The sequence below is a fragment of the Lynx canadensis genome, chromosome D2 (genome assembly GCF_007474595.2).
Source record: "Lynx canadensis isolate LIC74 chromosome D2, mLynCan4.pri.v2, whole genome shotgun sequence".
Taxonomy (NCBI): domain Eukaryota; kingdom Metazoa; phylum Chordata; class Mammalia; order Carnivora; family Felidae; genus Lynx; species Lynx canadensis.
Window position 1 is genome coordinate 9,784,501 of NC_044313.2, and position 27,899 is coordinate 9,812,399.

At 46.2% G+C, this 27,899-nt stretch overlaps 1 protein-coding gene across 1 annotated transcript; it reads left to right on the forward strand.

Moving 5' to 3' along the window:
- Positions 1-949: 949 nt before the first annotated feature.
- Positions 950-15,312, forward strand: NSMCE4A (NSE4 homolog A, SMC5-SMC6 complex component). The gene is made up of 11 exons (XM_030334091.1): positions 950-1,269; positions 1,974-2,051; positions 4,740-4,870; positions 6,968-7,119; positions 9,030-9,129; positions 9,821-9,911; positions 10,790-10,884; positions 13,003-13,051; positions 13,758-13,852; positions 13,953-14,038; positions 15,144-15,312. The coding sequence occupies exons 1-10, from the start codon at positions 978-980 to the stop codon at positions 14,025-14,027; spliced, it is 1,158 nt and encodes a 385-aa protein (XP_030189951.1). The 5' UTR covers positions 950-977; the 3' UTR covers positions 14,028-14,038; positions 15,144-15,312.
- Positions 15,313-27,899: the final 12,587 nt, after the last annotated feature.

A 27,899-nucleotide genomic window follows, 5' to 3' on the forward strand; every position in this document is an offset into this window, starting at 1 on the left:
TTGCCACGACTCATTTAGGCCAATTATAATGCATCCAATGAAGCAGGCACCAGCTTTTACCTTTTCCGAAACCCAGGTAAGTAGGGCTGCGGTGCTGTACCGGCTGTGGGGCAGCTGCAAACAGCGTTTACCTCCAGCTGACTGTACAAGACGCACAGAAGTATTTTTGTAGCCTTACGTAGAAACGCAACTTATACTTTTGTTTCTTTGAGAAAATCGAATGCATTCTCAGCACCAAAGAGAACTTTTGAGAAACAACATTTGCAATACAACCCCAAATACGTAGCATGAAAGTCATAGGTTTTTCTGAATATAATTCCATCTGTCTTGGACCCTTTTTGAAGATACTTCAGAATATTTTAGCTTGAGAACCAATTGTGAACATAAGCTGCCATGCTGTAGCTATTTAGAAGGGACGGTTAACAGTTTACTAGGAGAAAGTCAATTTTTTGTTGTTCATTTTTGTTGTCCTTCTGGCTTCACCAGGAGTGGGACTGCCGGCTGCACGTGAACCTCAGTGGATCCGCCCCGTGATGGCTCGGAGAAACTCAGGTCACGGAGCCACATCTCTGCCTCCGAGCCCGGCGTCATCCGCGGCAGCCTCCATGACACACGTGCCCTGCGCGCCCTGACGTCGCCAGGCCGTGGCGGTGTCCTGGGGAACCAAAGAGACCCGGGAAGATGCGGGCCGGGTGGGGGGCCCGGCGGGCCAAGGCCGTGACCCCGGCGCAGCGAGGAGTAAGCGGGCCCCGGGTGCGGCAAACGGCCAGCGAGCGGAGGGCCGGGGCCGGGGCCCCGCGGCGCCTCGGGAGCGCCCAGCACCGCGCCCGCCGCCGGCCTCCCGCCAGAGGCGTCGCTGTGCGCTGGCGCCGGCCCGGGAGCCGCGTTCCGCGGGGAGCGGGCGCTCGCGCCGAGCAGGGGTTTCAGTTTCTGGCGCGAACTTCCGCCGTTCCGAAGTTGCACGGCGAATTGGCGCGATGTCCGGGGACAGCAGCGGCCGCCGGTCCGAGGGCCGGGGCCGGGGCCGCGACCCGCACCGGGATCGCACCCGCTCCCGCTCCCGCTCGCGGTCCCCGCTGTCGCCCGTGTCCCGCCGCGGCGCCGCGCCCGAGCGCAGGGAGGCCCCGGAGCGCCCGAGCCTGGAGGAGGCAGAGCCGTCGGATTCCGGGGACGAGATGGTGGACCCCGCGAGCTTGGAGGCGGAGACCGACCACGGCCTGTGCCGCCAGATCCGCCATCAGTACCGGGCGCTCATCAACTCGGTCCAACGTAAGGCGGGGCGCGGGCGGGGGCAGGTGCGGGACGCAGGCCCGCGCGGCCCGGCTGGTCAACGGAGCCCGCGCCAACCCCGCGCCGCCCGGCCGCGCCTCGATTGGCTCGCCGGGTGGCCCCGCGCCGTCGCGTGGAGCGAGCCGCGCGACCTTGGCGGGGGCGCGCGGGCCCCGAGGGGGCCGGACGGCGCCGCCCGAACCCAGACGGCCGGGAAGGAGTGGCGGCGGGGCTCGGGCCCCGGGTGTCGTATCTGGCAGTCGGTGGGTCCCGCGAGGGGTCGCCCGCCCAGCGCGGGCGGCGCCACTAGGGAGCTGTCAGAAATGGCCCGCACCAGGACCGCACCCCGGACCTACCCACTCCGAAACTCGGGGTGGCGCGTGCATCTGTCGGGTGGCCCTCCAGGGGCCCCTGTGGCTTGCACAGTTTGGGAACCACTGTTAGGAGCGCTCCTCGGAGGCTGCAGAAGCAGTGGAGCCCTTTGGGTGAAGGTTAAAGGCAGCAAGGCCCCTTTTAAAGTTCATGCTCCTTAAAGGTACAGTCACCTTTCTCTTCCGGAGACGCTTTGGTTAAAAAGATAGAGATGTGTGAAATAATCACCCCAGGGAGCAGGGGCAGGACTCCTCAGCACCCCAGGTGACTACTTTATTAAGGACTTGGTGAATGATGCGCACATTTGCCAAACCTTGTATTTCTTTACGTAGAAAACCGGGAGGATATACTGAATGCCAGCGACAAGCTAACTGAGGTCCTTGAAGAGGCCAACACTCTGTTTAATGGAGGTAATTCATTATTTTATATATGGGAGCTTTTTATTGTAAGTTTTAGGATAATTTTTTATTCGTTTTATATAAGAGCCATATTATTGACATCAAACAATTCCCACATAATATAGTAGTGTTTTCTTTACTAGTTTTGGAAGCTTTCTCGTTGGAGTGGTTATACTGCTTGTGTTGTGCTTACCATTCCCTAAGGTGTATTGAAGGCTTTATGTGACATTCTGGGGGCGCAGCCAGCAGCCTGTTTTAGCAAGCCCCCCAGGTGGTTCTGTTGCTCGTTCAAGGTTGAGAACTCGTATTATACTTGCATGAATTATCTTTATCTTTCTGTGGTATTGACTGCTGTATCCCCAGGGTGCGTTTGTTGAATGGATGAATTAAAGGAGAACTGAGCTGGGCTGTGACATCCTATTTCTAGTCCTGCCCTCCTCCCAGCTCCTTGCTATTGGTCCGCCTATGGTGGGGGGCAGGGGTGTAGTGGCCTTGTCCACTAGTGGAGCTGTTGGTCTCTAGTAGGGGGGTGGTGAGAGAGAGATAAAGAGATATGTCAGAGCACTGAGCACCCTCCACGGGGAGAGGGGAGTTTAAAAAACAATCATGGTTTGGGGCACCTGGGTGGCTCAGTCGGTTAAGCGTCCGACCCTTGATTTTGGCTCAGGTCATGGTCTCACAGTTCGGTGAGTTCGAGCCCCATGTAGGACTCCTCGCTGGCAGCGTGGAGCCTGCTTGGGATTCTCTCTCTGCCCCTCCCCGATGGGCGTGCATGTGCGCTCTCTCTCTCTCTCTCTCTCTGAAAATGAAAAAAAAAAAAATCTTGGTTTGAATTAAAAGGGTTTGTGGCAGCAGTAGTCTGTTCAAAGACAGAAGGCAGGTCGGGCACCCCCTGATGTAGGCACTGGGGCCCTGAACCCTAGAGCAAGTCCCCAGACCACTTTCCCCACCGTCCTCCTAACAGTTCTGTGGCAGCAGAAAGGCAGAATGCAGACAAATTCGGTGGTAAGGAAGAGTCAACAACTTGTGCTGCCCAGACAATTCTTCATGTTCTTTGAGGACCAGACCCTTTCTTTCTAGTAATTTCCCAGTCCGACTAATGGCTTAACTGTTGCTCACTTTTAACATTGCCACGTCTGCATGTTCTCAAATGAGTGTCTTTCTAGCCCTGGTCACAGCCTCTGCACTGTTCCCCATCTTGGTGTCCCACATTTGCTAAATCTCGTTAAAACCTTCCAGAACTGAGCGTTTCCCTTTCACCTGGTTAAATCCCTCCTCACCCCTTGTTAGCGCTGTCTGTGACTCATTCACCCCTTTGTACTTTACTATGCATCTTATTAGTTCTTGGGCCACACATCACTCCCTCCTTGGCTGATGGCCCTGTGCTGACTGGGTCACCTCTTTAAGGCAAAGTTACTCGCTCGCTCAGCAAACACAGAATTCTAGATCCTTGGCACTCATGGTTTTCCCTCGGTGGGAGCCTCAAAGCCAGCTGTGCCCGAGAAGTCTGTGCTTTTCTCGCCGACCGTGCTGTGAGGCCAGCAGGCAAGGCACCCGGAGCGGCCTGGCCTCTGCTTCCCTCTCTCACGCATGGTCGCTCCCGCAGCAGCACCCCCGAAATAAAAAGGGAGAAGAATGATGTATAAAAGCAAAAATGGGAGTCAGCCAAGTTCAGCCGCTGGAGGTGTGTGTTCAGTAAGCGCGACACCCACAAGGCCTCCGGGAGCACGCCAGGCACAGGTGTTTCTGTACTTGAACTTTGCCGCCTTCGCCTCTTCTTGGCTCCCTTTCTGGTTTGCCTTTCCGGGTGTTCCCAGGGCCCTCTTCACCCTCCCAGTCCCGCCAGCCCCGCCGTCTCCTCCAAAGGGCCGGTCCCTCGCCTCTGCACACTTCGTCGTCCTGTTCCCTTCTTGACTCCTGTTTAAATCTTTTTCTCGGTATAGCTTGTCTTAAATCCCAGGTCCTCTGTCAAACACCTTCGGGCCCTCCATCCTCAGGGTCGCCACCCTGCTGCGTGGCCTCTGTCCACCTGGTGGCCCGGGCTGGCACCCGGGGCGTGAGTCTTAGGCTGACTGCCCAGACGGTGCCATTATTTCTGTTGATGTCCCCTGACGGTTTGTGGTGGCCGCTCAACAAGCCACCAGGCCTTACACGGAGCAGGCCTTCCTTTTGACTTACCTCCGCTCGTGTCGAGGAGGGACGCCGAGGTGGGGCTGCTGGCGTTGGGGGAGGGGGGGGGAGAAGCTGGGTGTTAAGAGAGGAGACAGGCTTTGTTGAACCCAAGCTATAAAGAGATGGTAGTTCAGTTCACAGGAGGAGAAGGACCCTGGAGGGAGAGGGGCTTTTAGGAGGGCTGGTCAGCTTTTTTTTTTTTAATGTTTATTTATTTTTGAGAGAGAGAGAGAAAGAGACAGAGCATGAGCGGGAGAGGGGCAGAGAGAGAGAGAGAGAGAGAGAGGAAGACACAGAATCTGAAGCAGGCTCCAGGCTCTGAACTGTCTGCACAGAGCCCGGAGGACTGGTCAGCTTTGACTCCAGATTTTGGTGGGTTGGGCATGAGAGCCAGGTTTTAGAGGGAGATGGGTATGTTTCCTTTTTTTTTTTTTTTTGGTTGGTCCAGTGGGAAATGGCAAGTAAGTAGGTGGAAATTTCGGGAAAATCCCTGTGAGTCATGTGTATTTTCCTTCTCTTTTTGAACAGTGTCCCGGGCAAGAGAAGCAGTCCTGGATGCCCAGTTTCTTGTTTTGGCTTCGGATTTGGGCAAAGAGAAGGCAAAGCAGCTGCGTTCTGATCTGAACTCGTTCGATATGTTGCGCTACGTTGAAACTCTAGTAAGTTCAAAGCTGCGGAATCTTAAACAAAAAAATGTGTCCCAGGTCACAGATTAATTATCTGCTTTGATTAGATCTGTATGCAAATGGCTTTCACTTCCTTTTTCCTTTTCTTGGGGGGGGTGGTGGGGCACAAGTCTCAGATTCCCCCAAAGAGATCTCATCTCACCAGGTTAAACGATGACAGGAGAGCCATGTCGAGGAATACAGGGCGGCAGCCTAGAGGTTTCGAAATCTCTTAGCATTCGAAGTAAAGATTCTGGGTGCTACGTTTATTTACAAATGGCCATTTTTCCCCTGAACCGTCAGTTCATAAGTATTCTAGCTCATTCTCAGTGACTGGGCACCCTTTGTCCTGGCTGGACAAAACCCACGCAGCAGGTGGCAGAGCTCAGCTGGAGATGAGTTAGGCCTGGGGGGCAAGTTCTCCTCTGTCTTTTTTTTTTTTTTTTTTTAACATTTATGTATTATTGAGAGACAGAGACAGAGCAAGAGCAGGGGAGGGACAGAGAGAGGAGGAGACACAGAATCCGAAGCAGGCTCCAGGCTCTGAGCAGTCAGCACAGAGCCCGATGCGGGGCTCGAACCCACGAGCCATGAGATCATGACCTGAGCCGAAGTCGGACGCTTAACCGACTGAGCCACCCAGGTGCCCCTCTCTTCTGTCTTTGAGAATAAATGGGAACCACATGAATATGCTTAGGGTTTTGCTATTTTGTGGGTCTTTTTGTGGTTGTTTTATTTACCTTTCTTTTGGATGGTTGTTACCCAAAATTAAAAAATTTTTCCTTGGTGGATTTACCAAAAAAGGCACAATGAAGCTGACCTTGCATTTTACCCTGTTGTTGATTTTTTTTCTTTTTTTTTGGTTCCACTCTGAGCGAAGCTCTGTCCTAGCATTGCTGCTAGACCTTTGAATTTCTGACTGAATGTTTGTCAAATGGCTATTAAAATGATTTAGTACTGTGAGATCGGACCAGATACATTCGTTCTTTTGTAAAGGCAGGGGGCAGATGAGTTTTCTGTTGTTTTTAAAACCTTAAATGGTTTAAAACTGAAATTTAACTTACATTGAAAACCGTAAAATCTTCTTTTTTAACTTTTTTATCGTGAGGCATAATGCATTTGGAAGATGCACACTAACATACAGCTGAACAAATAAAATAACCATATACTGGGTTGTCTTTTTTAAAATTACTGGTATTTATCCAAGTGAGCTGTGTACTTGAACAAATCAAAATAAATTCCGGAAGTCTTTAAGGCATTCAGAGTAAAACCCTAAATTAATAGCTCTGTGATGGCTGGGTGGGGAAGATCCTTCTGAGTACATCAAATGTAGGTTCTATAAAAAAAAGACTGGTAGACTGGACCAGACAGAAACGGACCCGTCCTCCCACGTGGTGGGGGGGGGGGGAGACAAGGTGGCAGGGGGCGGGGGTGATGGATGCCGACCTTATGTCCCTGATCTGGTTCTTGCAGCCTTTTTCTTTACAACTTGATTGCCTTTAATAGGGGTCAGCTCCTTGAGAGCTTTGTGATTGTTCACATTTGATATTACTGTTTTAATTTGATAACTTGGAGGCATTTTATAATTCTATAATGTAATCAAAGCGCTTTCATTTTCTGTAAGATAGTTGGGGATGAGAGAATTACTAAACTTCTGGAAACTGTTCGCAGGAAGGCATTTTTAGGATGAATGATTGTCTGACGCTAGGCCACTGCTCTCTGGATATACTGAGACGCAAGCTGAGTAGTGGTCTCTAGGAGGTTGGCTAAAATGAAAATCCGAAAGCCAGCTAAACCTGGCCTGTTCTGTGTTGGAGGCTTTGATTTGGGATGTGATTTCAGATTCGTATGCCGGAACTGCTTTCCTAATACTTTGATGGACTAAGTTCATTCATTCTCGTGTTTCTGCCTTTGAAAGTTGGAATTTATGTATGAAATTATCTGTATCGAAAGAAATTTAGCCAGCGTGTTAGGGCCTTGAAAACAGGCTTTGCCTCTGGCCTCTTAAAGTTTACTGATGCAGATTATTTGATGTGGTGAATGATTGCTTGTGGCTTAACTGGGGTTTTTTGTTTCCCTTCATTTTTGTAGCTGACACATATGGGTGTAAATCCGCTAGAAGCTGAAGAACTCATCCGTGATGAAGATAGTTCTGATTTTGAATTCATAGTCTATGACTCCTGGAAAATATCAGGCAAAACAGCAGAAAACACCTTTAATAAAACCCATACATTCCACTTTCTGTAAGATTATTTTAAAAATCTGACAGACCAGTCATTTGTAAACCTTAAGTTGTTTTTTCGTTGTAGGAACAAACATTATTTGGTATTGTGGAGGTGACAGTCATGATGCCATTGTTTGGAGACTTTGTAAACTTTGATTGAAAAGCCCATAAAATCTCGATGTGGATGGATCCTCATCCTGCTTAATTTAAGCAGGGAAGGCTGTGGGCCAGGACCTCTTACTAGGTGCCCTGCCGGCTCCTTTGTTTCCTAGTATGTGAGACTTCCGGTCTGGGGCAAAACGTCTGGCTTTGTTTTGTCACCTTTAATCCTTATCATGTAGGAGGACGATACCTCTTATGGAGAGTATCTTCAGATCCTACCAATGTATGTAAATTGCCACTTACCGTAATTTCCTGTCGGACGATCAACTGACCTACACTTGAAGCCTGCTTGAGTCACGGTCACATCAGTGCCAGGTTGATTTTTTGGATACAGGTCTAGTTTTGAAAAGTTTTTTGTTTTTTGTTTTTTGTTTTTTTTTATACTCACATTAGCTTCCGTCTTCATTTCCTAGTTCAGTCCTTTTGGAGAAACTAAGAATGGTGCTCACTGGTTCTTCTCTAAGACCATCTTCAAATGCCCTGGCTGTGTCCCCCAGCAGATTCTTTCTGCTGTTGTTTCTTCTTAAGTGCTATATAGCTCCTGGGCGGTTTGTCTGTTCTGATTTACCCTTGCAAACCTCCCGAGAGTGGTAGCGCCTCAGTTAGAAGGCTCTGGAGATGCACAGGTGTGGGGCGAGGCCTAGGTTTTTAAAAAGCCTTCAGTTAGCACAGGCAGTTAGCACTGCCTCCATTACAGCATAAAGGTCACACTTCTTCGTTACAGGATAAAGTCCAAATCTCTGTTTTTTGCTGTTGAGTTCTTGGCTCTGTCCTAAATCCCAAGATCTAAAGGGAGCCTTGGGTGCTGTGCCTTAAGCTTTGTCTCCTCATCCTGCCGAAGTTGCACCCACAGTGAAGTGCTTACAGCTGTGTGCCCTTGCACTTGCTGTGTCTTTGGCCTACAATGTCTTCCCCCATCTTTTCCACCTGGGAATGTTTGCTGATGTCCCAGACCCTAACTTGGAAGCCTCCGGTAACTTCTCCGGACAGATAGAAGGCAAGATCAGAGATCGCAACCGGATCACTCCCACGTCTGGGTAGACCTCTGCCCACATGCGCTCCCAGCACCACAGTATTATTCTAGTATGATGCTGTGGGATCCACCCCATTGCGCTGAAATGGACACGTGTGTGTGGATTTGGATCTGTCCATCTACACTGCACCCTTTGATCTCAGGCAGAGGGACCACACGGGTCTATGTTTTCGGGGCCGTGATCGCTGCGTGGTACATCTATTACTGTAGCTTAAGTCTGCATTTGGGCCTTTTTTAGGGGGTACAGGGAGTCCAGAGGGGAAAAGAATCCCATGGCTTCTGTTTGACCTGTTCTCCCGAGACAGGTATGTTCCGTAGTCCAAGGCTGTGAGCCTCGGCACTGGCACCCTAGTCCAAAGGCTTTTAACCCCCAGGGGAGCTGTTTTTTCCTCTTCCCCACATGTTCTTCTTCCCTGATCTGAAGTTGGCTTTGCCAAGAACACAGTAGGCTAGCTGGGAAGACCACAGGCATGTTGACCGGTGTGCTGTTGAAAGCAAAATATGAAGGTGTTTGAGGAGGTATCTGTAATTGAGAGAAGCTCCTAGGAGTTCTTTGAGAAACACAGAGGGAGCAGAAAGGATGTCACAGACCCGACCAGAGTTTCGGTCTGATGTCAGCTCATACAGCACTGAAGCCTGGTCTGAATCTGACCATTCCGTGGGAACTGCTTCCAGTTAGTGGAATTGGTTTAGAAAACAAACAAAAAAGGACATGAAAGCATATTTTTCATTAGGTTGGGTTCAATACAAGGAGAGTTCCCTGTGCCAAAGCCACGAAGCGATCGTCCGAGAAAAGGTCCCACGACAGAAGAGAAGAAGACCATGCCTGACCAGGTTTGTCTTCTGAAAATGCCTACGGTTAAAGTAGCTGTTAATATAATATACATGCAATTTGGCCATCTTTTCTAAGCTTTAGGGTCTGGAGTCAGGTTTGGTTACTTAAATAATCACTTAAATAATTTAAGCTTTTAAACGTTTTACCGGGTTAACCCTTGTCTTAGTTTTAATTCCTTTCTGTAGTGGATCAGGGGCTCTCAGCCTCAGCACAGTCAGCCCTGGGGGCAGGAACATTGTCCATCATGATTGGCTGCCCTGTGCGATGCAGGAGGCCCCATAGCAATCCTTGGCCTCTTTCCACTAGATGCCAGTAGCCGCCTCCTCCCCCATCCCCAGTTGTGACAACCAAAAACATCTCCAGGTATTGGCAAATGTCCCCAAGAGGCAGAAATCACTCCCAGTTGAGAACCACGGTTCTGAACCACTTTTTGTGTTGTGCTATTTTATTTATGTTCAACCTGAACATGGTTGATTTGGTCATGTTAACTCCTCTGTTAAAAAATTAATAGAAAAATGTTAACTGAAACAAAGTTGTTGTTTTTTTTTTTTTTAACTGTAAATTTTAAGATGGGGGTCAAAACTGGTAGTGATCCCTAATAAAAGACATTTAGACAAATATGGGCGCGGAAGAGGGCAGAAGACGCAAACAGGCAAGTAGATCAGTCTGGTAACGACTTTGTGTTTTCAGTTAAGTGAAATGGAAGAATCTCATCAAGAAGCAACAGAAAAGGAAGTGGAAAGAATTTTGGGATTATTGCAGACCTATTTCCGAGAGGATCGTAAGTATGATACCAAGTTCAAGTAGAGCAATTTGTATTTATCAGTTAAACACATGTCCCTTTCGATGAGAAGTTAGTTTTTAAAACGCATTTTCGGTTCTGTACAATGTTTGAATCATTTTGATTGCTTTTCGGCCTATATATGTAACGCAGCTTCTCTCCTTTAGATATCCCATGTGAGGTTGTTGGCAAAGTAACTTTTCATTTTTGTTTTTAAAAGATGGGGTATTTTTTCTGTTACAAAACAAAAGGTGCCATAGAAGTGAGAGCGGTAGAGTCAAGTACCTGTTCCACTTCTCGCTCCCTAGAAGCAGCCCCTTGTATGGCGTGCCTTGTGTGCTCAGATCGTCTTAGCTTTATGTCAGTTATGTAACTATGCACATAAGTAAGTTGGGCATCTTTGCTGGTTTTGCTTTTCTCAAAGCTAATCATAATATACACGTTCTTCCGCAACCTGAGTTTTCCACGTCGACATTCTTCTACGTCGATACGGGTAGATCGCCCTTCTCTCCAGTGATTCCCGTTGTAGGGCTGTGTCATAAATACATTGAACAAGTCCCCCGTGAGTGGACGAGTGGAAGTTCTTTGTAGCATCTTACTCTCGTGAAAGCCGCTGTAGCAGAGAATCCTGGCACACAGCTTTGCACGCACCTGCCGACATTTCTGTAGGAGGAGGGTTGCCAGATCAGTGGGCATACGTATTTTATAATAGGTAGGCCAAACTGGCCTCCAGAAGGGCCGTATCCCTTTATACTCCCAACAGCAGGTTGAGGGCCCATTTCCTTCCTCTGTGCACACAAGAGAATATTTGTCTTACTGATTAGCAAAATCCATCTTTCCCGTTTTGAAGAATTTTTTTTTTTCTTTTTCGTCTACAGCTGATACTCCTATGTCCTTCTTTGACTTTGTGGTTGATCCACATTCCTTTCCCCGAACAGTGGAAAACATCTTTCATGTTTCCTTCATTATAAGGGTAAGACTTAAGATTATTTCTCTTTTTTATCTTTTATAGCTTTTAAGAGGGTACATAGTAAAAGCTATGGGTGGGAGCTGGCAGAGGTGTTTGTACTAACCAGTATGTATGTATGTATTTGCGTTGTAGCAAAACATTGGCACACAGGCAGAAGAAACTAGCTGAAAATTTGTGTGCGAAGGGCGCCTGGCCGGCTCCGTCGATGGAGCATATGACTCTTGATCTCAGGGTCATGAGTTCGAGCCCCACGTTGGGTGTAGAGATTACTCAACATAATAAGTAACCTTAAAAAAAGAAGTTGTGAGCTTGCTTTTACATTTTGGAAATTATTTATAAAAAGGATTGGCAGAGTTTGAGTATGGAACTATAAATTAGAGAACAGTGTGGTATAAATGTTCAATTTCCCAAATTTAAATTACCCACATCTGATAGTTGCCATGTTAGGTAAGAAAATGTCTTGTTCTCCTCAAGAACCATATACTGAAAGTACTAAGGAAAGGGAGCAGGCTATCATTTATTATCTCATAAAAATTACTAATACGGGCGGGGTGCATGGGTGGCCCAGCCTGTTAAGCATAGGACTCTTAGTTTTGGCTCAAGTCATGACCTCCTGGTTTTGTGAGTTCAGGCCCTATATTGGCCTCTGTGTTGGCAGCACAGAGCCTGCTTGGAATTCTCTCTCTCTCTCTCTCTGTCTCTCTCTCTTTCTCTCTGCCCCTCTCCCAATTGCACTGTCTGTCTCAAAAATAAAGAAATAAACTTAAAAAAATTTGGGGTGCCTGGGTAGCTCAGTTGGTTAAGCGTCTGACTTCAGCTCAGGTCATGATCTCATGGTTCGTGGGTTCAAGCCCCGCATTGGGCTCTGTGCTCACAGCTCAGAGCCTGGAGCCTGCTTCAGATTCTGTGTCTCCCTCTCTTTCTGCCACTCCCCCACTCATGTGCACGGTCTCTGTCTCTCTCTCTCTCTCTCAAAAGTAAATAAACATTAAAAAAAGTTTTTTTAAAAATTACTAGTACAGTGGTGTCTGGGTGGGTCAGTCAGTTAAGTGTCCCAACTTCAGCTCAGGTTATGATCTCAAGGTTCGTGGGTTCTGCATCAGGCTCTGTGTTTACAGTGTGTAGCCTGCTTGGGATTCTCTCTCTCTCTCTCTCTCTCTCTCTCTCTCTCTCTGGCCCTCTCCCACTTGCTGTCTCTTTTCCAACATAAATAAACTTAAAAAACAATTACAAATGAATATGTAGAGAGAGTGAAATGATGTGGCAAAACTTTAACAGTGAAGTTTGGTGAAAAAAACTTGGTGAAAAACTTCGTGAAGCTTGGTAAAGAATATAGGAAGGGAGGGGTGCCTGGGTGGCTCAGTTGGTTAAGCATCCACTCTTGATCTCCGTTCAGGTCATAATCTCACGGTTTGTGGATTTGAGCCCCACATCAGGCACTGCGCTAACTGTGGAACCTGCTTGGGATTCTCTCTTTCTGCCATTCCCCTGTCGCATATGTGGGCACATGCTCGCTCTCTCTCTCTCAAAATAAATAAACTTAAAAAATACATACACTATAAAGGTTCTTTATAGTAGCCTTGTAGCTCTTTCAGTTTGAAATTATTTCAAAATAGAAGGTTCAAAAAAAAAACCCTACTCAAAAATATACTGAAATATAAGAAAAGAAGTATACTTTAGACCTATCTTTAGTCTTGTAACAGGTTGCACTGCTGCATATGTAAGATGAATTTGATTTTAACCTTAAACAAAAATCTTGTATTGACCAGAGTATCTTCCCAGAAATGATAACAAAGGCATATTTTGTCAACGGTAGATGATGAGCTAACACCTGATAAAATATGGAGTGTTCAAAAATACGCATGAATCAGTTAAAGAGATAAGCCAGTTTCAGTTTTATTTAGCAGATCCTCAGGATAGAGGCTGATCAGAAACCCGAGGGAAGCCCCATGTATCTTCTTGTCTACGTAATCTCATTATTGTTATGGTACCTTTTGAGTGTCTGGGATATGGAGCTTTCTAATTAAGGAATAATGCTTTTCATCCAGTGGTTACAGGTTTTGGATCTAATTTTTTAAATCGGTTTTTGAATCCAAATCTAAAATCATGTTTGTGTTTTAGGATGGTTTTGCAAGAATAAAGCTTGACCAAGACCGACTGCCAATAATAGGTAAAGGATACTATGTTAAGATTAGTTTTTGAGAAAACGAATGTGTTATTAGAGTTCATGAAATGCAGCTTTCTAAATGTAAATAAGTTTGCATTTTAGGTATCCAACTTTTACGTTGCTGTATCTTTACTGAAAATATCGCCATCATTTAAAGCCAGAGGGTTCATCTGTATCATTGACTCAACACTTACTGCCTTAAAGATTGACAAGAAAGTCCCTCCAGTTTTTATCTAGAATGTTTGTAATTGCAGTTACTATTGTACTTTCCTTCCTTCTATTTTCCCCTGAAGCCACCTCGCTCCTCTCCTTGGGAGAATCTTTCTCAAATAATTTCACCAGTCTCCATGAGTCCTTTGTTTCCTAAGGTCTCCTGCAGAGAATCAAGTACATCCATTGCCTTTATTGTTACTTTAAAAGCTCTTAACTTCTCTGGGACTCACTAGAGCTCAGCTCTGTGGTTAGTACTTAGACCTGCAGAGGTTTTTAAATGATTGCAACGTGTCACTCCATCTTGTGGGGTTTTTTAAAAATGGAAGCAAATGGATTACTTGCTACAACACTATAACAAGTCAATGATGCGTGGGATCCTAATAAGTATGTAATATTATAAGTGTCTTTTCGATACAGGCTTCGTTCCTGTTCAACAGTTTACGTTCAGCCTACCTCCTGTGATTCGATAACCTTTGAAAACTTGTCTTTCCAACAGAGCCCGTTAATATTAATGAAGAAAGTGAGGGAATTGACCAAAACACCCAAATTAGGAATCAAGGAATCATAGCTTTGAGTTACCGAGACTGGGAGGTAAAGCCTTGCCCCTTGCCCCTTTCCCCGGGGTAGTCCTGTCTCCCAAACGGCATTTGCCTTTAACCCAGTGCCCAAAATGTTCTCTGTTCTCCACCAGGAGATCGTGAAGACCTTTGAGATCTCAGAACCTGTGATTGCTTCAGGCCAGAGCCAGCAGAGGCTAAGCGCCTGACGCCAGCAAAGGTAACATTTCCTATGTAATGAAACCTTACTTAGCATTCCAAACCACCTTCCTTTTTCGCATTCTTGTGAAATTGGGATTTGCCTCCCTCTAGTGCCCCAGTCCTAGAACTGTGCGTGCTGATGGGAAAGGCAGCGCGCCACCTAGTGGCTGCAAGTCCCCTTCTTTGGATTACTTCGGGGTTCTGAAGGGCGGAGTAGGAGTGTGTTCCTGGCTTGGCTCCTCCTACCCCCCCCCCCCCCCGCCCCAACGAGTTGATAAACTAGATAAATCGAATACTGAACCCTCCCATCAGTCGTGTTCAGTGTCTGATTTGATTTGGTTATTTTATAGCTACGAAGTAGAAAGGGAGGATTAGGACAGATTTACCTTGGAATGATGTCAGTAAATGGGCGTTTCTTAAATGTGAGTTATGCTGTGAAACACTTCTTCAATTTTTATGAAGGAGAACATGCTAGAAGGAAATCTTAGTGACGATCGGGCATTTGCTGTGGGTGGGCGTCAGGAGACCTGGATTCTGTTGGCTCTGCCCCTGACTTTAAAATCACGGAGGGGGTGCCTGGATGGCTCAGTCGGTTAAACGTCCGACTTCGGCTCAGGTCATGATCTCACAATTCGTGAGTTCAAGCCCCCGAGTCGGGCTCTGTGCTGACAGCTCAGAGCCTGAAGCCGGCTTCGGATTGGATTCTGTGTCTTCTTCTCTCTCTGTTCCTCCTCTGCTCACACTTTGTCTCTCTCTCAAAAATAAATAAACATTAAAATCACTGAGATGACTTCATCTCACTCAGCTTCATTTTGTCTATAAATCCAATTTGTAAAATGGGGGGGGGGAGATTTTGAATTAGAACATTGTTAAGGTTTTATTTTTCTAACTCAAATTTTCTGTAATTTTGAGAGTTAAAATGAACTTTGAATACTTAATCTGCTTTGGTTCCAAGATAACTGAGGGAAAGAGAGCAGATGTAAGATATATAATGTGGGTGGACCGGGGCCCTCCTCACTGAGAAAGCACTGGCTGTCGGAGTCTATTTATGTATATCTAGTAAACTTTGGATTCATGTTATCATTTACAAACTGTTAACTAGCTATTTTTTTCCTCTTTCTTAGGACTCAACTGGATAGTGAAATCCAAACAGGAAAGCAGCATGTATTGTATATATTGTATGATTAAACATTTTTAAAGACAGATTGCTTTTAGTAAAATGTAGCTTTTGATAGTTAATGAATTGGTCCTGGTTGTCTTTGATTAAAGGAAATTCACTGCCATATTCACAAATATCTGTAGTTACTCTTTATTTTCTGATTATGCCAGAGTTTGGCCTTTCTCTAGTCCTGTTCCACTGAAAGCTTTTTAGTTAGGATGTCAATGGCCTATAGATCATTATGGTTCTTTTTATATCTCTTTAGCTAAATGTAAAGTTAGCTGGTCAAGTCAACCAATATTGGATTGAACTGTATGAAATTGTTTGTGTAGGTAAAACATGGTCAAATATCAGCCATTTTCTATGATTCAGCCTGTGATTTACACACGAGAAACTATTCAGTCCTCTGCCAGGCCAGGCTGAACCACCATCCCCACAGCTCCCATCAGCGGTCCCCTGTGTGCACACAGAGGACAACCAGACGGGCGCGACTCCCAAGCTTCTGATCTTGGCTGGGCCTTCAGGCCTGTCCTTGATGTTTTTTAGCCCCTTGTTGGTTCCCTTTCCCGTTCCACAGCTTGCTACATCCTCCCTCTCTCCCTCCTCCCATCTGGTGTCCGAGTCAAGTGTCCGAGTGTCGCTTCTCTGGCAGGCTCTGGGTCCCAGCCCTTCCTGGTCCTCGGGCTTGTCAGCCACTCTCCATGCCGAGCACTTTCCCTTCAACCATGCTTGTTCATCTCTCACCTTAAAACCACTACCAGAACCCTCAGTTACTGTCCTGTCTCCTCTTTGAACAAGGATCTCTTCTACTCTCCCCTCCTGGCCATCCTGGATCCGCGTGGAGTGGCACCCCCTTTCTCAGCATCCTCTAGGACCTATTTTAGACCAAACTGGTGATTCCTACCCAAATAGATCCCCGGGTTAAATGCTGTGCATTTGGCACTTAAAATTCTGTTGCTTTCCCTGCTTCCCCTCCCCCCATCTTACTCCCATGAATTAATCCTAAACATTCTTCCGACTTTGACTCAGCTCCAAAAAGCTACAGATGTATGTGCAGTGGCTTATTGCCAGCATTGGGGCTGTTTTAAACATAGGTATAAAACAGCTCCCAAATCTGTCTTCCCTGTAATCCCTGTGCTGGTCCCTCTACTCCTTTATTTCCTCAAAAGAAACCCAGGATTTCTCTTCTCCTTCCCCTCTACCTTGATCGGTTACGACTCCCCATCTGGTGTCCTGATTCTCCATCCTGCCCAGGTTTCTGCGACAGAAGCCTCCCATCTGCTGTCCCTGCTTCCTTCCTGCCCTTCACATCTCCTGCACATCTTCAGAACCGCTCGTCAGCCTCAGTGACTCCCCACCGCCTCTGACCCTTGAACAACCTGAGCTTTCAGAACCGTCCGAGGCCTCACATGATCTGGCTCCTTGCCTACACCCCGGCTCACCTCCCGCTCCAGACTCCAGCTCTCTCTTCCGTTTCATTGAACGGCTTTGCAGAGGTTTACTTCATACTCTTTGTCATTCACCCATTCCTGGCAAACAACTCATCAGTCTCTTCACAGGGCTCTGTAACCATCACCACGGTCTGATGTAGAACATTCTCGCCCCCAACCCCATACCCGGTGGCCATCACCCTTCCTCGCCCACCTCCTCACCCCTGAGCCCCAACCAATAGCCTATTTTCTGTCAAAATTTGCCTATTCTGGGCATTTCACATAAATGGAATCACATACGTGGTCTTAACGTTACAATCTTTCAAGCACACATGTCTAGAGTTGCCTTCCTCCGTGGGTGATGGAGTTTTCAGAGCCTTGGAGTGGTAGATTAAAAGATGGTGGCAAATTTGAGAGGAAAATCTGTTTCCTCCCCCCTTGAATCTGGGCTGGTCTTGGTGATTTGTTGGAGCAACAGCAGACGGCAGAAGTGACGTTCTGGGACCTCGGAGGCTACATCAAAAGAAGCCTTGTGGTGTCTGATGAGTTACCAGAGTCCAGTCACCTGTAATAAGGCCAGCTACCCAGTGGCCAGAAACTACGTGAACAAGGGAGGCCCGGACCGGGACCAGCCGAGCCCAGCCTTCCAGCCATCCTCAAGGGCGTGTCGCCTGTACCCTCCGGACTAGTCCGGCTGTCACCTGAATATCCCCAAGCTGCTCTAATGGGGATGCGTAGGGCAGATAGCACTGGCGGGCTCTGCCTGAATACCTGACACAGAATTGTGAGCTATTATAAGATGGTGGGGGTTTTAAGTCACAAATTTCGGGGGATAGTTCTGCAGACAGCTGAAACGCTTGGTCTATCTACCCTCCCCGCCCCCAAAGTTTGATACACTTAGAAACAAGATTCAGGGGTATGGGATTTTATCGCACTGATTCTGAACGTATGCTCACCTGAAAAAGAAATACAACAATCCAGAAAATAACTTAAACTTCAATTTTTTCTAGCTGACTTCTCAAAAACGGCATGCTCAAGAGCTCTCTGCAGAGCGGCTTCTTGACCTCCTCCTCCTTTTTGGCCTTTTCTGTGAGGATGGTCACTTCTAGGAGCGTTTCCTGGTAAGGATGGGCGATCGGATAGGCGGTGACCCGCTCGAATTCCTTCACTTCCTCCCTGTGCACCGGAGGCCTGCAGAGAGGGGGAGCCGGGGCAGAGAGCCCCCGAGCTCGGCTCTCGCTTCTCTGCTCCGTGAGCTGTCTTCCCCCGAGTCATTCGGTCTTGATGCCCCTTGATCTGTTCCTTGGCCCAGGCTGCCCTGGGCTTTTTGGTCTTCGTTTTGTGTGTTCTCTGAAGAGTGTCCGTCTTTTCATCCTTCCCTGGGGTTAATGTCTTGGGGAAGACCGTTAGGCTACGCATCCTTTGAGAGAGGGGCTGACGCTTGCCTTCTTGGAGGCCTCTGGCCCGTTCAGCTTAGTATATACGTGCCTCTCTAGCTGGCCCAGCTCCCTCTCAGGCACTAAACAGTCCCATTTTTTAGCATCTCCTGTGTTTTCACTGTGCGGTCTCTCTCTCTCTATTTTAATTTCCCACCCCGGAACCATTTTGTATTTCCACGCCTCTCCCAGCACCGTTTCTTGATGTCGTCGATAGTAATATGCCTCTGATTCGGCAAACCGGAAGTCAAAAGACACGGCTCTGGGTTGACGAAGTGTTTCGTTCTCCCGTCGAAGCTTTTGGAGTAACAGTTTCCTCACTTGGGAAGAGTGGACGCCACCTAGGCTCTCGTCAGAGGGAAGCATCAGAAGTTTTTTAAGTCGGATGCCCTTTGTCACAGGCTCACAAGTGGCTAGCATTTCTGCCTGGCATTCTGACACCGCGTCCCCGTCGGGGTCTCTGAGCCGTGTTCCCTGGCTTTCTCTCCAAACCTCCCACACACCCCTCCCCCCGAGCCCCCTCCCGGTTGAAGATTCTGCCTTAGACGACCTTGAGGAAACAGCAGCAGGCAGTCAGAAACACGTTCCTCTTCTTGTTGCCGGAACAACCACCGTGTGTCCATCCTGGACTCTGCTTTCGTCGTGGAAACGCTGCCCCTTTGTCTATCAAAAGCCAAGTCTTCTACATGCCCTTGTGAAGCTTCCAGAACGTCAGTTTGCAATCACCAAATTCCCTTCCCTGCTTCATCAAATGTTCCCCTGTACTGGATCACTCCGTCCGCATAAAAAAAGGTTCCAGTGTTGACATCATTTTCCGACAGAAAGGGAAGACTCTGCGATGCGTGCCACCTTGGCTCCCCTTCCTCATGTGCCATGAAGCGGAAACCTATCCCCCTCTCCACTGCCCCACCCCACAGTTTGCCCTTGACCCTTTTCACTTGGGTTTCCATCCCTCCGCTCTTCCCAGACTGCTGTCGTCTAGCTCATGAGGGATCTCCACAGTGACAAATTCAGCGGCCTCGTCTCTGTCCCGGTCATCCGTGACTTCAGCAGCATTTCACAGAGTGGACCACTCTTTCCTCTTTGAAATACTTTACTTTTCTCTGGCTTCCCGGCTGTGGCCAAGGGCACGTGACCAAGGCTATCCTGGACCTGCTAGAGAATTCCAGCCATTAGCTGAATATCCCCAGGTGACTGAATAGCCCTTCATTCTCCTCCTACCTCATGGCCGTGCCCTCCACCGCTTTGCTGGCTCTGTCTTTTAGAGGTAATGCAAGAAAATATGAGAGAAATTGTCACTTAAGATGAGCATAGTCTCATCTAGGCTTTTTTGGAAGTGGACAGTCTCAATCACTCAACAAGGTGACCTACCACGGGCCAGAGACTGCTCTAGGCGGGGGCAGTAAGGGATGAGCAAGACAGTCCCACATGACGATGCGGCCTTGCACTCGAATCTCAACTCCAGACCTAGATACTGTCTACTTAACACCTCCACTTGGCTCTAACTGCAAAGTGCTCCCTTCATTTTCCACCTTTCCAGTCCTGTCCCCGGTAGCTTCAGGATGCCCCCATCCTAGGGTGTTAGCCTGACTAGAGTTCCTGAATCCACACTCTCTCCCTCTGTCCCCAGCCCCATCAGACCACTCACACGGCAACCGGATTGATCTTTGTATCACACAAATCTCAGCACGTCACTTTTCTGCACAGAAACCTAGGATAGCGTCCTATCGATTTTAGGAGAAAATCCCATTCATAATCTGGCTCCTGACTGCCTCTTAGCTCGACTGCTTGCTTGCTCTGCTACATGTAGCCGCCCTGGCTTCTCTGTTCCTCAAACCCTATTCTCTTTGCCATCTGAGTATTTTCATATATTCTCCTATACTCCCAAACACACAATACAGCAGCTCTGACTATGGTACTTAATGTACGTAACGTTTAGGTTTTAGCTTAAATGTCACTTCCTCACTTTGCACGTAATTCCTTCAGATAAAATCCCATCTTTCATGACCCGTATCACAATCTATGGCTATCTGTTTAATGTCGAGGTCCCTCACTTGCTGAGGCCCCTCGAGGGCCCAAGCGATGTTTGTTTTGTTCAGCACTGCGGGTACTGAACGAATCGAACCTAACAGACAAAGCACTCTTGCTTGCAACACTCAGGCCCTTTCTACCTTGAAGAGGAACTTTTTATGATGGTATTTCTGGCTCCAAAGTTCACGGTAAATGTACTTCCTCACCTTTATCTTCTTTTCTAGTGGGGACTGGGAACCCCCTGCAATCCGAGGGTCCTGAGTGTTTTGGGCCCAGGCCAATCTGGAAGATTAAAAAGAGAGATCACACTAGGATTTGGAGAAAGGCTTCAGGAACCACGGCCCAGGTGTGCACTGAGGTAGGCAGGATTTGGGACTTGATTTCACACGTAGCAAGAGGCATTTCTTGGTGCCAATAGGCAGGACTCTGGCTAACTTCTGTCTTTCCTTGAAGCAGGGAAGGAGTGCTCTCTGATAGAAGTATGAACAGAGATCCATACTGAGTTTGAGGTTCAGACTAACAAATACCTTTAACACTGAAGAGGGGAGGCTCAGTTGCGATTTCACATTCCACAAACCACTGCTGGTATAATTGTTGGTAGAACAAAGAACTTAGCTTTGATCAGAAAATAAGTTTTCAAAGCTGTAAGTCCCTTTTCAGTTACGCATAAAATTATAAATAGTATAATTTAGAAGCTATCATTAATTCCCAGCAGCAGCTAACTGTAACATGTTTCAGGATTCTTATCAAAGGCTTTTATTTTAGATAGATAATAAAACAATTTGATGGCAAGAAAGTTGGTTTTTTAATTTAATGCAGAACAATACAGGCGAGACAGGGCGCCTTAAGTGTCGGTTGAGCGTCCAACTCTTGATTTCGGCTCAGGTCATGATCTCCCAGTTCGTGGGTTCAAGCCCTGCATCGGGTTCTGCACTGACAGTGCGGGACCTGCTTGGGGTTTCTCTCTCTCTTCCCCTCTCTCTGCCCTTCCCCTGTTCACTCTCTTTCTCTCTCTCAAAAATAAATAAACATTTAAAAAAATTGAAAAAAAAAAAAGAAGAATACAGCTGAGAAATCTGCACAGTCACATTGAGGTATTCTGGAGAACTTTTTTTTTTTATGTTTATTTTTGAGAGAGAGAGAGAGAGAGAGCGTGTGAGCAGGGGAGGGGCAGAGAGAGACACAGAATCCAAAGCAGGCTACGGGCTCTGACCTGTCAGCACACAGCCCCATGGGGGCTTGAGCTCAGAAACTGCGAGATTGTGACCCGAGCCAAAGACCGACGCTTAACCGACTGAGCCACCCAGGTGCCTGAGAACTCTTGTTTCTTAACCTGCTTAGTTAGTGAATAGGTTGTCTTTAGCAACCTGGGTTGTGAATATTCTGTTTCTCTGACTTCTCTTTGTAGCAAAAGAGAAGGATTTTATAACATTGACCGGTAAAAAACCAAACTAATTACTGTGTAAGTAAAGCTAATTTCTTAAACAGACTCCTATTTCTGCTTTCGTGTTTTTCTTTCCTAAGAGGTTCTTATGCGTTATTTCCAAAGCAGCATATACTGGGCTCACTGTATACTGGGTGATGTGCTGGGATCTTAAATGGGTCCTTTCACTTTGCCTCCCAAACAGTATGTGTGGGAGGCACTCATCACGTCTCACTGCAAAGACCTCTGAGGCTGAGAGAGGTCCAGTGACTTGTCACAGGTCCCGGGTCGGTTTCAGAGGCAGGAAGCATGCCTGCACGACTCCAGAGCGCATCATTTTCGTTCCTGCGCCACTCATTCCCAGATCAATGAACACTCTCCTGGCGTTTGCTCAGAGTGGAAGGAAGGCATACCTACTGTTCTTCCGCACTCAGATCCAACCATTCTGACTCTGTCACCAGAGAAGGGCGTGAGGGTGGGGTCTGCGCTGACACTTGGTCCTCCCTTAGGTTCCGCGGGGACCCTCCCCGCCCGGCGCCTGTGGTCACCCCTCCAGAAGCCTTGTGCCATTTATCTGCCGTGTCCTTTGTTTTCGCCAGAGCCCGATCTATCGCCAGCTTTAGGAACAACATGCTTGCCCTTCACTCCCTTTCCTGGTCTCCAATCTCCTATTCTCTAGTCTGCAAAGTCCTATTTTCCAGCTCTTTCAGACCCTCAGCCCCTTATTGTTGATCCCTCAGGATGCCGGGGGTGGATTTCTAGGGCAACCAGAGGCAGTCACAAGCTTTTGTATGTGTCATCACCATCCTAGATTGAGGCTACTGTGAAGTGGTAGGTGGGGACACTGTCCAGCTGGCAGGGAATGAACTTCTGCGCGAGCTGGGCTGAATGGCCACAAAGTGGAAGGGGCTGGGTTTCAGAGACACAGGCAGCCTTGCCGCTGGAGGAAGCCCCTTCTGAGGCAACAGGAGTGTCTGTGTCATTTTTGTTTGGCTGGTGTTTTGCGGGGGTGGTGAATATTATGTATCCCCCACGGAGGCGGAGGGCCTCGGGGCAGATCCTGCATGCACACTTGTAGCTGGCAGAGGCTGGACTGTGCGGGTGGCCTGGTCATATGGTCTCACCATCCCTTAGCAGGTATGTCACTTGGCTAAACGTTGCTGCTGCTGTGGAGGTTTTGCGTTCTCATGCTTTTTTTTTTTTTTTTTTTTTTTTTTTAAGTGAGAGAGAGGGCGCACACACAGGGGGTTAGGGGCAGAGGGAGAGAGAGACAGAATCTTAAGCAGGCTCCATGCCCAGCACGGATCCCAATGGGAGGCTTGATCCCACGACCCTGGGATCACGACCTGAGCCAAAATCAAGAGTCAGACGCTCAACCAACATTGAGCCAGACGGTGAACCAACAGTCAACCGACTGAGCCACCCGTGCGCCCCAAGCTCTAATACTCTTTCATCTACTTGTAATCACATATTATTTGTGTTTATAACTGGTCATTCTTAAAGACTAGCAGGAAATACACAAATGTTAAAATAATAACTAATGAAATGATTCTGCATATTCACTTCAAGATGCTTTTCAGCATATATTTAAGCTGCAGATGGCCAAATAAAGTCCTCATTTTTTATACTTTTACAATTGAGATGTCTCTACTTCTCAAAACGTGAAAGGAGAAAATATAGTGATAACTACAACCTGGCTTCTGACTTAGTAAGAATGAAATCTATCCCTCCCCCAATGTGCTGTTTATAGAGATGTGCTTGAAACCGCAGCCCCGAACTCATTCAGAAATGAAACAGTTATGGGGCGCCTGGGTGGCTCAGTTGGATATGCTTCCACCTTTGGCTCAGGTCATGATCTCACGTTTGTGGGTTCGAGCCCCGTGTCTGACAGCTCAGAGCCTGGATCCTGCTTCGGATTCTGTGTCTCCCTCTCTCTCTGCCCCACCTCTGCTTGTGCTCTGCCTCTGTCTTTCTCTCTCTCTCAAAAATAAATAAACATTAAAAAAAATTTTTTTTTAAAGAAATGAAACACTTAGGAAAGTAAATGCGGGTATTTTATGCTTAAAAAAATAAAAGAATTTCAAACAGCAAGTCATGACTGTGATTTCTCTTCATGCCAAAACCCTGAACTCAATTTCAATCTGCATTTTAATATTCACCAGATACCATCTTAACACTGATAAAGTGTCATGTCCCTCGGACGTCAAACTCATGTGATATTAATTCAGCCAAAATTTGTATATGCCTGTGCCCTGACAGCTTTGCGTATTCCACAAGTTCCCCGTATTCACGATGAGCCAGGCTGTGTGTGAATTGCTAAACGCTAATACCTTATTTACCCTCCTGTGGAAACAATATAGCCTCTTTTCTGAGAAAGAAAAATATGCAATCCCCAATATCAGCCTCTTGTTAACTACGGAATCAGCTTAATTAAAACTTCTATAAAGACAACCATGTGGACCTAAAAGTACTCTTCATTTAAGTATTATGTTGTGAATTGTTTCTCCTTCCTGATAAGATAGACGGGATGAAGACGACCAACCAAGGAGCTAAAGAACCTTTTTGAAACAGCAGATTGGTTTGGAACAAACTGTCAGCACCACTACACTTGGCCCTGACATAAACAAAAGGCAGCCTGAGTTGTGTCTTTCTCTGAGAAATACCAAAACAAAAGGACGTTTTGCTAAGAAGTATTTTATCATATACCTAAATTTTAATCTTTTGTCAAAAATCGTGAAATGTGTCTGAATAGTTATGAGAAGTCCTCGCTGGGGAAGGAGACGATAGTGGTTCCTGACCTGAAATTACTGTTAAACACTGACCTTGAAACAAACTTCAGAGTGTCATCACAGACTAACTTTGAGCATCAGAAACCACACCCCGCCCACTGACTCTATTTTGCAGGAGTTTGAAAACAGACTCAAATAAAAAATAAAAGTGTCTCTTCTAGTACCTAAACATAACACTGATACTCCAACCACCCTATTCGGTAACGTTATTATTATTCTGCCCATTTTCTATATGAGGAAACGTGGCTAAGAGAGTTAACGTGATGTGTTTGAGGCCACACGGTTGTCCAGAGGGGGACTGAAACTTGAACATGGATGTCTACAAGCAAACTTGTGGTCTTAGCACACACCATGCCACCTGACCTTGGAAAATGGAAGGAGTGGAAACACAGCCCTCACCTTTGTGGAGCTCACAACCCAATGAGGGAGGCAAGAAATGTACATAGGTGCACGTGTATGGTGTAGCAATACAAACGGGATGCATTGGTGTGGAGCAAAAACAGAGCAGGAGGCATTCATGTGAGGTGGGACTGAATACAGGGGACCTGGAGGGGAGCATGTTCTGAGTAGAGTGGTAGAAACGTGGGGGATACTCCTGAGACCAACCAAGCAAGAGTGACTGTCAGTGGTTGTTAGAGGAAGTTGCACAGGCAGGATACCACACGTGGGTAGCAGCTAGAGCCGGAATATGGTGTAGAGGAATTACGCTGACTTCCCAAAACAAATAGACAACTATGAAATGTGGTTAGTAGGAAAATGATTAAAAAGATGTGGCACCAGAGAAAAGATCCCCAAACCATAGGGCCTAGAAGCAGACAAGTCGAGAATTGGGTTGGGCCAGTAGAGCGGTAAGAACTTGGTTCTAGACCAGCATTGTTCTACAAAAATAGAATGTGAGTCACAACTTTTCTAGGAGCTATGTTAAAAAATAAAAATAAAAAGAGGGGCGCCTGGGTGGCTCAGTTGGTTAAGCATCTGACTTTGGCTCAGGTCATGATCTCACGGTTTATGAATTCAAGCCCCACATAGAGCTCTCTGCTGTCGGCACAGAGCCTGCTTCAGATCCTCTGTCCCCCCCCCCGCCCCTCCCCTGCTTGTTCTCTCTCTCTCAAAATAAACTTTAAACAATTTTTTTAAAAATAAAAAAAGTAAAAAGCAAAGGAGATTAATTTTAGTGATATCCAAAATATTATCCATGAGATCCAAAATATTATCATCTCAACATGTCAATTAAAAATTTTTTACACTGCTGTTGTTTTTCATTAATAAACATTTTTTAAGAGCACCTATAGGTTTACGGAGATATTGATTAAAAATTACTGTCTTCAAGTTGCCCCCGTTATTTATATTTTGTATTAGTGTGGTACACTTGGTACAACTGATGAACCAAATAGCCTCATTATTATTGTTAAAGTCCATAGCTTATACTGAGTTTTACTCTTTGTGTTGTGCATTCCATGGATTTTAACAAATGTATAATGACAGGTGTCATCATCACTGCATCATACAGAATTGGGTCATTGCCCTAAAACTCCCATATGTTCCTAGCTATTTTCCCCCCCCCCCCCCCACCTTGCACCCTAAACTCCAGCAACCACTGATCTTTGTACTGTCTCATGGTGTTCCCATTTCCAGAATGCTGTAGAGTTGGCATCATACAGTATGGCTTTTTCATGCTGAAAAGGCTTTTTCCGTTTGGCTTATTTCATTTAGCAATGTACTTTAAATGTTCCACCATGTCTTTTCATGGCTCAATAGTTCATTTCTTCTTATTGCTAAACAATAGTCCATCATTGGTTCGTCCATTCACCTAATCAAGGACATCTTGCTGGCTTCAGGTTTTGACGATTATGAATAAAGCTACTATAAACATTTATGTGCAGGTTTTTGTGTGGATATAAGCTCTCAACTCATTTAGTTATATACCAGTGATTACTGGATCATATGGTAAGAGTATGTTTCGTTTTATAAGAAACTGCCAAAGCACTGGGGTGCCCGGGTGGCTCAGTTGGTTGGGTGACCGACTTCAGCTCAGGTCATGATCTTGCCGTTTGTGAGTTCGAGCCCCACGTCGGGCTCTGGTGCCGACAGCTCAGAGCCTGGAGCCTACTTCAGATTCTGTGTCTCCCCCTCTCTCTACCCCTCTCCTGCTCACGCTCTGTGTCTCTCTGTCTCTCAATCATAAATAAACGTTAAAAAAAATTAAAAAAAAAAGAAACTGCCAAAGCATCTTCCAAAGTAGCTGTACATTCTGTGTCCCCACCAGCAATGAATGAGAGTTCCTGTTGCCCCACATCCTTGCTATTATTTAGTGTTGTCAGTGTTATGAATTTTAGCCATTCTAGGAGGTGTGAATGCTATCTTGTTATTATTTTAATTTGCAATTTGCTGACAACGTATGATGCTGAGAGTCTTATGAGCTTATTTGCCATCTGTTTATCTTTGGGAGGTATCTGTTCAGATCTTTTGCCCATTTTTTATTCGGTTGTTTGTTTTCTTGCTGAGAATTTTAAAATTGTGTGTGTGTGTGTGTGTGTGTGTGTGTTTTAAATACCAGTCTTTTGGCAGAGACTATGATTTTCTCCCAGTCCATGGCTTGTCTTTTCATTCTTTTACCAGTGTCTTTTGCTGAGTACAAGGTTTTAATTTTAATTAAGTGCAACTTAGTTTTTTTCATGGGCCACGTTTTAGGGTCCTGTCTAAAAAGTCATCATTAAAACCAAGGTTGCCTTGATTTTCTCCTATGTTATTTTCTAGGGGTTTTTAGTTTCATGTTTTACATTTAGGTTTATGATCCATTTTGAGTTAATTTTTGTTGAAAGCATAAGGTCTGTGTCTAGATTATTTATTTTTGCATGTGGATGCCCAGTTCCAGCACCATTTGTTGAAAAGACTATCATTTCTTCATCGAGTTGCCTTTGCTCCTTTGTCAAAGATCAGTTAACGGTATTTGTGTGTGGGTCTATTTCTGGGCTTTCTACTCTGATTTATTTGTGTGTTCTTTCACCAATATCACACTGTCTTGATTACTGTAGCTTTATAATAAATCTTAAGTCTGGTAGAGTCAGCTCTCTGATTTTGTTTTCTCCTTTAACATTATTTGGGTTATTTTAAGTGTTTTGCCTCTCCATATGAATTTTGGAGTCAGATGGTTGATATCCTCAAAATAACTTCCTGGGACTTTTGTTGAGATTACATTGAACCTAAAGATCGAGTTGGGAAGAAACAACATCTTAACAATATTCATTTTCCTGTCAATGAACATGGATCATCTCTCTGTTTACTTAGATCTTCGATTTGTTCTGACGTTTTGTAATTTTCCTCTTATAGATCTTACACATATTTTGTTAGATTTATACCTTTTTTTTGTGGTGCTAATATAAATGGTGTTGTGTATTTATTTTTTATTTTATTTTAAAGAGAGAGAGAGAGAGCATGAGAGAGCATGTGAGCTGCTGAGAGGGGCAGAGGGAGAGAGACAGAGAATCTCAACTAGGCTTCACACTCAGCATGAAGCCCAACCCAAGGCTCAATCCCATGATCCTGGAATTGTGACCTGAGCTGAAATCAAGAGTCGGATGATCAAATGACTGAGTGACCCAGGCACTCCTT

Excerpts from the sequence above, each read along its gene's own strand:
- NSMCE4A (XM_030334091.1), top strand. The coding sequence starts at position 978 with ATGTCCGGGGACAGCAGCGGCCGCCGGTCCGAGGGCCGGGGCCGGGGC. Across the intron at positions 7,120-9,029 it reads ACCCATACATTCCACTTTCT|GTTGGGTTCAATACAAGGAG; the intron begins GTAAGATTATTT and ends ATTTTTCATTAG. Across the intron at positions 9,130-9,820 it reads AGAAGACCATGCCTGACCAG|TTAAGTGAAATGGAAGAATC; the intron begins GTTTGTCTTCTG and ends TTGTGTTTTCAG.